Source organism: Sinohyriopsis cumingii, chromosome 8 (assembly GCF_028554795.1).
Source record: "Sinohyriopsis cumingii isolate HCF-2022 chromosome 8, ASM2855479v2, whole genome shotgun sequence".
Taxonomy (NCBI): Eukaryota; Metazoa; Mollusca; class Bivalvia; order Unionida; family Unionidae; genus Sinohyriopsis; species Sinohyriopsis cumingii.
This window is the reverse complement of record NC_142968.1, coordinates 34,956,871-34,970,382: the sequence shown is the minus strand read 5'-3', so window position 1 is coordinate 34,970,382 and position 13,512 is coordinate 34,956,871. Positions and strand designations below refer to the sequence as shown.

Here is a 13,512-nt window from a genome sequence, read left to right as displayed (position 1 = left end):
AAGTGTGACACAAATTATGCAAGTCTGTATTGACTTTGTCACATAATAGCACCACTTCATAATCTAGAATGATATAAAAAACAACAAAATGCTGGAAATAACAATGAGAAAGTGTTCACGTAGGACAAAAACCACACTAGATAAACACACTGTGCAAAAGAAACACGAGTCATAACGATATTGAATCTGGCACATAATAATAAGAAGAGTCAAATATTGGAAATAACCTGACATACATACATGTATCCAAATAAAACATGGATGAACCAATTATCCAGACTTTTCGGCAATGATCATTTTTCTGTAGTCTTTGCTAGCATATTTAAGTCCATATTTTAAGGGTAATTTTCATAAGACTTATGGCAAACTCTTAAGAGTTGGCAGGTCTGCATACATACACACATGCATACTTCCTTGAAACAAGATACTATACTTTATATATAATTTGAATTAATTTTCTTTTGTGGGTATCAACTTCTCAGATTTTTATGAAAAATTCTATTTTCATTGATAATTTCATGGATTAGGGAAATGGGTCCTGCTCTTTTCATAGAACAATCAGTTTGTTGCATCTTTCAATCTATTTTTAGCAATCATGAAATATAAAAAGATTGGTACCCTTCTAATACTGATGAGACCAGAGTACTGTCAACTGAATTATTCAATGAGATAAAATTTCATAGCATGGGAGAACACAGACAAATTCATGGGGATAAAATTTTGTTGGGTCAAATGCTTTACCTTGCACCCAATCTAAACAAAAACATTTTTGTGGCAGACTATATTTCAAAGATATTTGTTACCAATGAAAACATTAAATTAAATCTTCCAACAATTTCTGGTTAAATTTACAGTAGTAAGCAATCCTGCACATGAACAGGTCATGTTTGTAGTGTTTAAGTCCTTACCTAGCCAGTTGAAATGCATCATCTATAAGGCCTGCCCTCTCACCTGCACTGAACACCTGAAAACAAGTACACCAAAATTTAAAGCTTTTCCACCTCTCACACTGAAATCAATGCTATTTCAATTACAAATATTAATCAAGGACATGGCACAGCTATCTTATAATATCCTAGAAAAACAATAAACATGGGATAGCATGCAATGTTTTTAATTAAAGTTTTTATCACAACATACTTTTTCAATGTCAAACATTTGACATGTATTTGCATGTAAGACACTGCCTTTGGTGGAAACCTTTTCCTTTAAAAAAAATCTTCCTCAGAGACAATAATCAGTAGACCCTTAACTGACAATGAATAAACCAACACTTGCCAAGACAAATTCACATGCTTTTTGTTATATGTACACTCCAAGATTCTGACTCCATACCCATTCCAGAATGTGAAGCAGGGACTGGAACCCAAAACCTGATCTGTGTCCTCCTCCTACATATGCATGTATACATTTTGTTCAAGAAAGCAAAGGTTTTAGTAAATAGACATAAATAGAATCCAGCCCTCATGATGACAATAAAATCATCTTTTCTGTCTATATTATATAGACAAAGGACAATAACTCTTGCCCATTACCTCCCATTGCAACCTACAGGTGGCACTAGTTTTAGGCTCAGTAGAACATCATGGAATAAGATGCTTGCATTGCAGGGAGGATGGGAGGGTATAACAGTAATGTCATTGAATATTCTAGAAGAAACATAATTTACTAAAAGATCTGCTTTCTTCTTAGAATATTTTCCCCAATCACATTAATGTTAGGAGAAAAGTTATTAGATGAAGAGCATCCATCCTCTACATCAGGTAATATCTGATGAAGAATATTGGATTCCATGTATAAAATTTAACCCACTCTCATAACTGCAAGCAGTACAACTGGAATTAACATCTGGAAAGAAGAAATAATGAGATCTTCTTACCACATAAATCCAGTGAAGATTGTGCATGGTGCTCATCTAAAGCTTGAGCTGATGTTAAATAGTCTGGTAGCTGCTTGTGCAACTGAAATTCGGCCTACTGCCAACCAAAATCCTCAACAATATCTTTAACTCATTCGGCCCTGATTTCGTCTGTACATGTGATCTGGTTTCTGCATTCAATGGCCGATCCCACCTGTAGTCGTGGTTTGTTTACTGCATTCAATGGCCAATCCCATCTCCAGTTGTGGGGAATGTGTGTTAGATACAACGTCTCTGATTCGTTACAAATGGTTTTTTCCCAAGAATCAGACCAATATTAAACCAATCAGAAATGATTTTACTTCCTTTTGTGCAAATTTGAATTGTTTAGAAGCCAAGGGTTACTAACTGAGAGCAGTTTCACTACATGTGTTCTGTTCATGAAAAATCATAAATGATGGCGGATGTAAGAGTGATTTTTGATGATGGGTCTGATCTTGAAAATATTGAGCAAGCACAGGAAAGATATGTTTGGCAGTTGGATAGTTTGCAAGATTTAGATTCGGACATAGAAGTTTCTGAGATTGAATAATCAGAAATAGAGGATGCTGATAGCAATGATGATAGAGTTTTGGCAGATCCAGCAGATTAAGCGATCATGATATTTCTAAAAATGTTGCATATAATTTTCAGAAATAGTCAACTGTCATTACTTGTTGTACCAGACAACAAACCTGCAACTCAAGAGACAGTGTAGACAGTGGAGAAGTCGCAGCTTTCTCCATTCCACCAGATATAATGGCATCCCTGACTAGGCTGGTCAAAAATCCAGTATGAAACATATGTTCAAAACATCAGTACTTTCAGTCCTTTGATTTTCCATTGTCACTGTTTTTTGCAGTCTTTCTTAGAAATGTAACAATGCATTATATGCCATATTCTGTGACCAATTGGTTGACATGTTACACACAGCCTACAATGTACATTTGGTACATGTGAGACACAAGTCATAACATTTCTTGCTGGCTTTGAATTCTTGCATGTAGCATATGCAGAAGTCATAACTAATTCTAACATAGTAAGGAAAAAAAAAATGCATAACTCAACAAGAACTCCAGAGACACCTACTAAACCAGTGGTGATAAATAAATAGTGTACAAAAACATGAACTTCAGCACATTCTATTACAATGCAGCCATGTAGAACCATGTGGAAAGAGAATGCAGCAACTAAGTCTGCAAATGTAATAAAAAAATCACCTAATTATGTTTGCAATTAAAACAGAATGTAGAATGGTCCTTTAGAATAATCCTTAATAAATCTGAAACTAAAACAATACTCAATGGATGGAATGAAAATAGCAAAAATTTCTGATGGATTTCAGGAGGCGAATGATGTTATCCATTCACATCTATAGCTTAAATCTAGTGCCACCTTTGGGCAGCTATTGGAGGCCCATGGCAAGAGTTATTGCCCTTTGTCTATATAATATGGACAAAAATGATAAAGTTTCATCCTTGGGAGGGCTGGGTTCAGGAGGTGATAGGGATTATATTCTTAATGTTAATTTTTTTGAGGAATGTATTTGAAGGAGAAACATTAAAAAGTTTCACTTTAATTGCAAGTTTTGGACTGGTGTATATCCGACCTCTGATCATCTTCCAGGGAATCCTAATCATAGGACCCCAGGGACCCCTAATCACACCAAGGCCAGTTTCATGTAGTTACTGGCAGAGAGAGCATATCATAATATCTCCTCACTAAAGCATGGGGATATCTAAGAATTCTTTCATACTGAGGATAGTTTCATGTGGTTCCAAATGAGCAAAACTGTGATAAGCACTGAATTTAAAGATAACAGTTTCATTTGTAATATGACTGTTTTGGGACATGTAATATAAACACCACACAATTCATGGTATGTATGGTACAATGAACAGTGTACTTTTAGAACTGCAATTATCTCAGTGGCTTACATAAAGTGGGCTGGGGAAAGAACAGTTGAGAAAAACTAGTACATTGGTCAGTGATATAGAAGAAGGCAATTTTAAGCAAGACAAGTCCCTTGAAGGGACTGATGTTCTTACATCTGAGTAGTGATGGTGACAATAAGATTTTCATGATGGCCATTGTGGTAGCCATATTAGAAGCAGAATAGGCACCATTTTCATTTACATACAACTAGACATCATATGAAGTCTTTCAGTGAAAACACAATCTTGATATCATCCATTCTGAGAAATACTAATAACAATATTTTCAAGATGGCCACTGTGGTGGCCATTTTGGAGATCATATTGGCAACATTTTCACTTACAACCTAACTGACATCATAGAAGCCATGGTGGCTAAGTGGTTAGGATGCCATAGCTGTGACCGAAAGGGTATAGGTTCGAATCCTATCACTGGACCAGCCAGGGTCAGAAACCATGGTGTGTCACTGGAAATGGCACTTTACTTCAACTGCCTTGGCACTATATAACTTATATGTGCTGTGCCATAAAGCACCAAGCCAAACTAAACTTGACATCATAAGATGTCGTCTGGTGAAAATCGATATGGCAACATTATTTTGCATTCTTGAGGAGTAGTGACTGCAAGATTTTCAATACGGCCATTGCAATGGCCTTAAATTTGGAAACAGAAGAGTCTTAACAATATTTTCAAAATGGTCACTATGGTGGCCACAGTGAACATCAGATTAATGCCCTTTTCATTTAGGACCAGCTAGACATCATTTAAAATCTCCTGGTGGAGACCCTATGTCAATGTGACTTTCTGTTCGGGAGTAGCAATGAGAAGAACTTCATGACAGCCACTGTGACGACCATACTGGACATCAGATTGGTATCTGTTCAATGAACATCTTGACATCAACAGAAGTATTTTAGTGAAAACCCCATGATATGCCCATCCATTCAAGGGGAATAGCAATAAAAGGATTTCTGATCAGTGTGGAGGCCACAGTATGGCCATAGTGGACGTATGAGTAGTACCATTTTAATGTACTACCAAATGGACCATGGGATGAATGTGTGTAAAGTTTCATGTCAATCATCCAATTAGTTTAGTAGGAGTAGCAACAACAAACTTGACCTAGTGGCTGGACAATGGACAATAGAACATCTCATAAGCTCTTCTGGTTTATGACCAGTAGAGCTAATAAACTTTCTCTGAAATAAAGACTCTAAAATTGGCTCATATTTTTGGGTAATCTGTAGATAATACAGTAAAGCTCTCAGGAACTCTGAAGAGACATAATCCAAAGTGTTATTTTTATTTTAAAACATTCAGATTTCATCATAAATCTTGGTGATAATGTCAAGAATTATGGGATTCCAACACAGTCTTTCTATAAGATAAACAAAATTTATGCAGTCAAATGTTTTGAAGACATTATTTTTTAAAGAATTAATATCCACCCAGTTTTTCACATGTCAAATCACTCTCACTTTTATCAAGTGCTGAAGGAAGCTTGTAACAAAAGCATGAGTCCCTCAAAGGGACTAATGCTCAACTAGCTGATAAACATTTCAAAAACTTCCAGATATGACCATTTCATCTTTTTAACTGCAGAGTGTTGAAATGATCTCTGATATTAATCAGCAACAGCAATATTTTCAAATTATCTGTTGTGGTGAAAATATTAAATGTCAGACTGGCACCATTTGAAATTAGGACCAGGTAGAAAACATTGAAAGTTTACAGTTAAAAACAAAAGATGTCTTCAGGACATTCTACAAATACAAGACTGTCTTGCAAAACACATATTCCAGGTATGCTGACAGCATTTTCCAGGTTATCGTTTTCACACACACAAATATAAGACTGTCTTGCAAAACACATATTCCAGGTATGCTGACAGCATTTTCCAGGTTATCGTTTTCACACACACAAAAACAGAGAAGACTAAGATTACACTACCAGAATGATTCGTGTGTGAGTGAGAGTCTGAATAAAACAAAAACTAATTCTGATAAAATTCGGATTCCTTCCATACAAATTTAATCAGTTGTTTTATATATTTAAAATTAACATCGACCCTGATTATACATCTAGAAACTGGTTTTAACTTTAAAGTTAGCATCTAAAAGAATGACATTTTGTTTATAAAAGAAGTCAAAACTGTATTCACAAAATCTTTGGAGACTTGATTGTTTACTTAATAAATGAAGAGACTTATACCACTGAAAAGTTAAGCAGCAGAGGGGGCGAATCGGACATTTTGTCCAATCGTTATTTTGCTTAATTATTACTTTCTGCACTCAACGATCTAGTGTCGTCAGCGCCTGGTAAAAAAAAAACGACGACGTCGTTGGGGGATCGTCGCGTCGTCATTTGGTTTAATTAACACCTTCTGCGCGCCGATTCCCAGCGTCGTCAGCGTCCGGTAAGCACGTCGACGACCGCGTCGATGTCATTGCCCCCTCTGCTGCTAAGAAGTTATTTACAATGATCTTACAAACAGAGTGATCACTAACTCCTCCTCCTGTAGATCAATTAGGTTATTTGACTGATCGGTGAGTTTAAAATTAATTCTCGTTAAAAACCGATCATGGCATCGCATATAGACCGGATTAATCGGATTCTCAACGATTAAAAATCCCGGAGGGGCTGTTGGTGAAAATGAATAAAGGATATATCCCTGTTGAGCTTGATTTGATTGATTGGTATCTACCTGGTAACTCCCTTCGATAACATCACACACTAGATTGATTGCTATCACCGATGCGATATTTACGTTGTATGGAGCAATATGCATACCATCATCCCCGTTATCGTGTCTGAGGATATAAGTTGATGGACTGAGAAAATCATTAAGAGACTTTCTTAGTTCAGGCGCGTTGTATCCTGGAAACTTGAAATCGGGTAAATCGGCTTCTGTGATATTATACCCGGTTAGGAATTTTTGTTTATTATCATCGCTGCTATCGGATATTGTCTTAACGATTCGCTCATTAATATATTCCATGTCTGATATAAGTTGATTTAACACCTCAACGTGTTTTCGTGCTTTTGTTTTCCGTAGCTGTTCTAGTTGTGATTGGTAATTACGATTAATCTCGGCAAACGCACCAGTGATATCATCTAAACGAACTGTGACCTTGGCTGACAATTCAGGAGTTTTCTTATACGGAAAAAACCATTGCATGGTATTCCTGTCTTGAAATATAAACTCGCTGGGTAATAACGTGTTTCTTATAATAGACAAATCATTCAGATAACTGGGATTAATCTCATGATACGATTGCACATTTGTGTGCAAATCCGCGGGTGGATTCTTAGGCCATCCTAGTATGGTTCTTATTGAACTGTTATAAATATCAACCATATACCCCGGTGTGCTTATTTCAATCGTCGATGATAACGTCGGTTCATGAACCGTAATAGCGATTTTTGATTCCTTTCCTGTGATCGATTTTATTCTGCGTTGAAATTCTTTATTGATTTGCTCTATTTGGTATGACCCAGTTGGTATTGTAACCTCCTCCCAGTCTGGGGTCCCATCGGGTTTATTTTTCCGTGCAAAAACCAGCGAGTTATTAGGTTGTTGTCCGTTAAATGCGTCCGCTCGAATATTAGGCCAACTGTGATATACTCGCAATTTTGCCAGCGCTATTTCCTTCACTGGAACCGGCGACGGGAAGTTCACACTGAATTCGGGTTTCGTTGACGTTATTGATATCATATTTGTTTGTACCGGAGTGGTGTTCTCCGCGATCCGCTGAAGTAATTGAAACCCTTCGGGGTTCAGCGACATTATTATTATTTGTTGTCTTTAGTGTCTAATTTCAACAACCAGGTGGTTTCGGCTTCCAGTTGAAAATCCTCGATTTTTGACATCGCGGAGCTATATAACTGGACCATCGTGGAGAATTCAACATCGGATACGAACAAATTATCAATCGATAACGAGATCAACCCGGATAATTTCGAGTATGCGTCGGATACTATTTGATGTTTTACTGTATACTCGTTGAGTTTTTTCTGAAAACACGATGATATCTTCCTAGTGATTGCGTTGGCGACTCCAGCAACTGTTGTCATCGCGGAGACAGCGATTGGAACAGCGATCGGGGCTATCGTGGTCACCGTGGATAAAATAACACCGGTACCGGCCACTATACCCGACACCGAGTACACGACCGCGTCGATGGCGGTTATTTTTCGGCGGTATTTTTTTATTTTTGCACGGTATTGTTCGGAAAGCGTTTTCAAGTTCGCGGAGAATTCTTTTGCGGTATCGAATCGATATTGATGTGACGTCGGTGATACCTCTGATTCAATTTCCTTGGTGGTCATTTTTATTTTAAAAGAACTAGTGTTTTTAATTACTTAGATTCGCTACAAATTCCACATACCATGTAATGTTTGCCCCGGCTAGATTTCTATCAACGGCTTTAATTATAAACCGTTCGATTGTATCCTTGTCGATGATTGTTGATATTGTATTGTTAAACCCGGATGAACTCGGCGATGATATACTGAACTGCATCGCCGAAATCAATGTCAATCGATAAATACCCTTAACAATTGCGGTGACATCTATTGCATTACGCGTAGGAGTCCAATCGAATGATCCGTATTGAACCGTGTATACGCCACTGCCGATGATCCCATGAGGTGTTTTCATTTTTTCGAGTTGCTCTGTCATTCTAGGTAGTCTGTCCTTAATCGCTTCAACATCAGTTTTGATTGTTTTTATTTCCCCTCCATACGCGTCTACATTTTTTTTGTTCGCTTCAATATTAGTTTCGAGTTGCTCTGTTATTCTCGGTAGTCCGTCTTTAATCGCTTCAACATCAGTTTTGATTATTTCTATTCTCCGCAAATTCGCGTCTATATTATTCTTGTTCGTTGCAACATTAGTTTTGATTGTTTCTATTTCCCGTGTATTCTCGGTCATACTTTTTTTGTTCGCTGCAACATCAAGTTTGATTGTTCCTATTTCATATGTATGCACGTCTATACCTTTTTTGTTCGCTGCAACATCAGTTTTGATTAATCCTATTCCCCGCCAATACGTGTCTACATTTTTTTTGTTCGCTTCAATATCGGTTTTGATTGTTCCTATTTCCTGTGTATGCGCGTCCACACCCTTTTTGTTCGCTTCAACATCAGTTTTGATTGTTCCTATTTCCTGTGTATGCGCGTCTACACTCTTTTTGTTCGCTTCAATATCAGTTTTGATTATTCCTATTTCTTGTGTATGCGTGTCCATATTATTTATGATCGTTGTAACATCAGTTTTGATTGTTTCTATTTTCCGTCCATGCGAGTCTACATTATTCATGATCCTTGCAACATTAGCGCCGATTATTTCTATTTCCCGCTCATGTACTACTACACCATTTCTGTTCTCTGCAACATCAAGTTTGATTGTTTTTATTTCCTGTCCATACGCAGTGATATCATTTATAGTTGTTGTAATCTCATCCGGTCTGGTATTTTTTTTACCAAAGAATTTATCAAAGTTGTCATCGATCCTGTTAACATTTTTCCGTAACGAGACAAATTGGCCCGACAGCGTTGCAAAATCCAAAATAGCACCCATTATTGCTGCAAGATTTGGTTCGGTTACCGCCGGGGTCCCGAAAAAACTAGCGGTAGTGAGTTGTATATCGGTGATAGATTTTTTCACCTCGGTGACAGATTTTTTCACCTGCGCGTCAAGTTCGGTCACCGATCTATCCAACCTTATAAAACCGTCTTTGACTAATGTTACCGCCGATATATGTTCACCCGGTTTGAGTCGTCCGTCGCCGGTATATAACGCGATAGTGTCCTCGGCGGCATCACGCTGTCGTGTTAAAACATCATTCAGTGACACATTACCGGATTTCAATTTACCCTGGCGGTCTTGAAATACAACTATTTCGCCTGGGTCAACACTGATTAAATTTAACATATCAGCGATTTCATCCTCAATTAGTTTTTTTATGTCGGCGGCGGCCGTTTCCGTGGATTCTTTCAGCGCCGAAACCGGTCGTCCCCAAATATCAATCATCGTTATTGTAGAAAAAAACGATGTTTCTAATTAACCCGCCGGGCCTCTACGACCCCACTAGTGTATTCGTTTACAACCACATGAGGTGGTTTTCGCGATGATGAAATCGCCGCGAGTACGTTCAATACCTCACGGCCGCATATCGGTGGGTCACTTAACTGCTGTGTTGGCAGCGTGGAATAAAAAACCCGGGCTGAACACGCCGGGGCTGAACACGCCCGGATATACCGCATAAACTCTTTCGGCGGGGCTAACCCGTATGAATCAAAATAGACGATCGCACGCGGATCAATCGCGTATGCAACCCAATGAGTTCCCGCTCCGGAGGACCCATCGAGGTTAATTATACCGGTTTCAGTATTCCTTGGGGCCGCCGGTAATTGATCCCTCATAAAAACACCTCTGAAGTTTTTTTATCGCTAACGCGTTTGCGGCGTCTATTAAATCAAAATTAGACATGGGAGTCATTGACTCAGGAGTCATTGACTCCTGCGTTAATAAACGGTTCCCGGTAGTCTTAGACCCTTTCCCGAATACCATGAATACGGGGTTCCCGGTAGTCTTAGACCCTTTCCGGCTACGGGTCGTTTTTTTTTGTAACCTTTCCCGGTTGCCTTCTTCAATGCCATCCCCGCCGCGGTACCAACGGTTCCTAACGCCGCCGCCTTAGCCACTGCTGGTGCGGCCGCGGCAATTAATGCCGGAATCGCAGCTAACAGCGGAAATATCCCACCGGTCTTTTCCATGTTTTTAATTGCTGCGGCCGAAAAATCTATTTGAACACCCTTTTTATTCTTCATCGCATCATTGAAATGTTTTATTTGACGCGCCGTCAACGATATCTTATGATTACCACCCGCCATCTGCGACGGCTTCAGCGTTATTGTGGTTCCGCATTGTTTAGCCGACTTTGATCGTAATTTCTTGACTTGACCATCAGTCAACTCTACACTGACGACACTATACGACATTTATTGTAAACGCGTTTTGTGCTTTCAATTACATGTTTTCCACTGGCGCATCAACGATTCTCATTCGTCCACCAACACCTTCTAGCAGCATTGATTTATCGCTGAGAATGACAGCAACCGCTCTATAATTAACACCACCCGGGGCTATACGAGCTCGGAAGTGTATATCAACGACGGATTGTCTCGTTAAATCAAGATGTTCCAGTGAAAAATAATAAATCGGATACAGGTTTTTAAAATCAAGTTGTGATATTTGCAAACCAGTGTCGACGTTTTGATCACGACCCATATACGACAGCAATCGATGGTACACACGTGCGATATGGTTGTCGCCGTAATTAAGCTGTATATCCTCGGATGGTTCCTGTTGTCCGTTTATTCTCAGCGAAACATCCCTGACTCCTAATTGATCAAATATCATATGGCTGCGTTCTTGACTGCCCAATCGTTCCCTATTCTGTAGCGCTATGAATATATGACGCGGGGCTGAAACACCCTGTTTTGATGCCAGGTGCCATGTAAACGTATCGGCGACGTTATCCTCTTTAGCATCAGTTGTTACCGCTAGCCAACTCAACAACGATTTCCCTCCCTGTTCCATAAATGCTAACAATCGTGCTTCCGTGGTAACTGATGGAGTCAGCACCGGCATCCACAATGCCATTTTAGTTAAAATGACTTTACCGGCAGCGACGCCAGCAGCACGCCATATTGCATTGTTATCATCGCCCCTTCGCGTCAGAGCGATTGTATGCTTAGCCCCATAGACAACTTTTCTGACATTTCTGCAGAATCCAAATATGTGATGGAGTGGAATCGCGCATGAAAACTGTCGGCGTGGTCCTTGCAACATTCCTACTCGTGCTGCGAATCCTAGATTGTAATCATTGTTGGTGCTTTTTATAATATTAAAATTAGCACCTGGTCTTGCTCTGCGGTCTGGATTGGCTGCTTCAGCCTGTGGGTCAGTTGCGGTATCTCTTTCCGCCAGCACGTTGATGTACTGAATATGGTCAGCGTTATTGGTGGTGTCCTTCGCAAACATCATAGATGGGCCCGCCGATCTTGTATAATCATCCGAGTATCTCGCCAACCCAATTATCGTCGTTGCAACATCAACCTCGCGTTCTATTGATTCAATTTCTCGCCCGTCAATAAGATATCTGGCGCTCTCAAATAACGCCATGATACCGTTGTTGACGAAGCCAACTCGAACACGATGGTCATCTGCGTATGGTGTATTATCGGCGGCATTTGTCACGAGTTCTCCCTCAATTTCGATAAACGCTTCACACGGCAGAAAGTATTTACTGGTATCTTGGACCTGAAGTTCAATTCGCGATCGTAGGTCGGGTTGCGCTGCATAATAAGAATAATATTGATAATCACGGACAGAATCATCCCTGCGCACTGGGGCATCCATATCAAACGCGGGATCAGCGGTACGCGCAAACATTCTATTATTTATCATGTTGATGTTTTCAATTGCGATTTTTTCGTCGTAAATTCTTTGAATTTAAACCACTCCCCGCTATCGCGTTCATGAGCGCGTTGGTTGCCGCATCGGCGGATGGCGAAGTCGCCAACGACGGAGTCGTCGCCAACGACTGAGTCGTCGCCAACGACTCTAATTTTTCTTCCACGGCGTTATTTATTACTTTACTGACATTTGCAGGCATCACTGTCGTTGATGGCATCACCGGTGGTTTCTGTTTTTTTCTCCTGGATTTCACCAACGACATTAGTTTGTCTCGCGCGGCAGAAAGCGCCTTTCCGGCAACATCTCCAATAGCACTAATACCCTTATCACGAATAACATCAATAGCCTTCATTCCTAATTGTTTGGCTAACGGCGCTACTTTTGGAGCCATTCTTGTAAATAACCCCGCAATGGTGCTACCGAGACCATCTCCATAGTACGCGCGGTAAACAGGCAATCGCGAGTTTACCACGTAGACGAGTACTGGTTTATCATGGTTGTAGTGTATGATCATCCTTATTAAAAACACCAGTTTTCCAATTAATCATCCACGAGCTCGTCTATGAGCGTTCGATATGCATTAATGTCCATAATACCGCCTGCAAATAAACGCTTGCAAATATCAGCGGCCTCATTGATTATTTCCGGAGAGTTATTTCCGGCTCGTTTTCCTCCGATTAGTACTTCCAGCCGTGATATATCACTGAGAACACTATTAGGGCAGGTAACGCCGTAGGATTCTTTACCAACAGGGTATCCTTTTCCTTTTTTTGGTGTTATACTCTTAACTTCCTTGTGGAATGCGTCGTAATCGGATTTACTACGATGTGGTAATGCATCTTTATGTTTACTTGCTAAATACACTATTCTTGCCCAGTCTTTTAACGACTTTATATTTTTCTCGTAACCGCTATTGATATGCTTCTTATCTCGTATGTTCTTAGCAAAATTGTTGGCAGTAAAATTAATTAATTCTTCCCTGTTGCTGAAGCCTCTAATTTGATCTATTGTGCTCTTCTTGAGTACAATACGGGGTATATTCCCCTCTTTTTCTTCCGGTATTTCTTCTTCTGGTGTTTCTTCGGGTATTTCTTCTTCTGGTTCTCTTGCGGTGGCGCCTGGTTCTTCTTCGTCGGCCATTGTAACATAAGGTTCTTGTGGTTCGGTTATAGCGAGTGGTGGTGGCCTCCGTGTT

The 13,512-nt window shown here is 39.7% G+C and overlaps 1 protein-coding gene across 2 annotated transcripts in view; it reads right to left on the bottom strand.

Moving 5' to 3' along the window:
- The window catches only part of LOC149793281 (glutamyl aminopeptidase-like), a 109,800-nt gene that overhangs the window by 42,414 nt on the left and 53,874 nt on the right, over positions 1-13,512 (bottom strand). For both annotated transcript variants that reach the window (XM_089967263.1, XM_089967264.1), the window contains exon 12: positions 909-964. In XM_089967263.1, the coding sequence (XP_089823389.1) occupies positions 909-964 (56 nt within the window). The remainder of the gene's footprint in view (positions 1-908; positions 965-13,512) is intronic.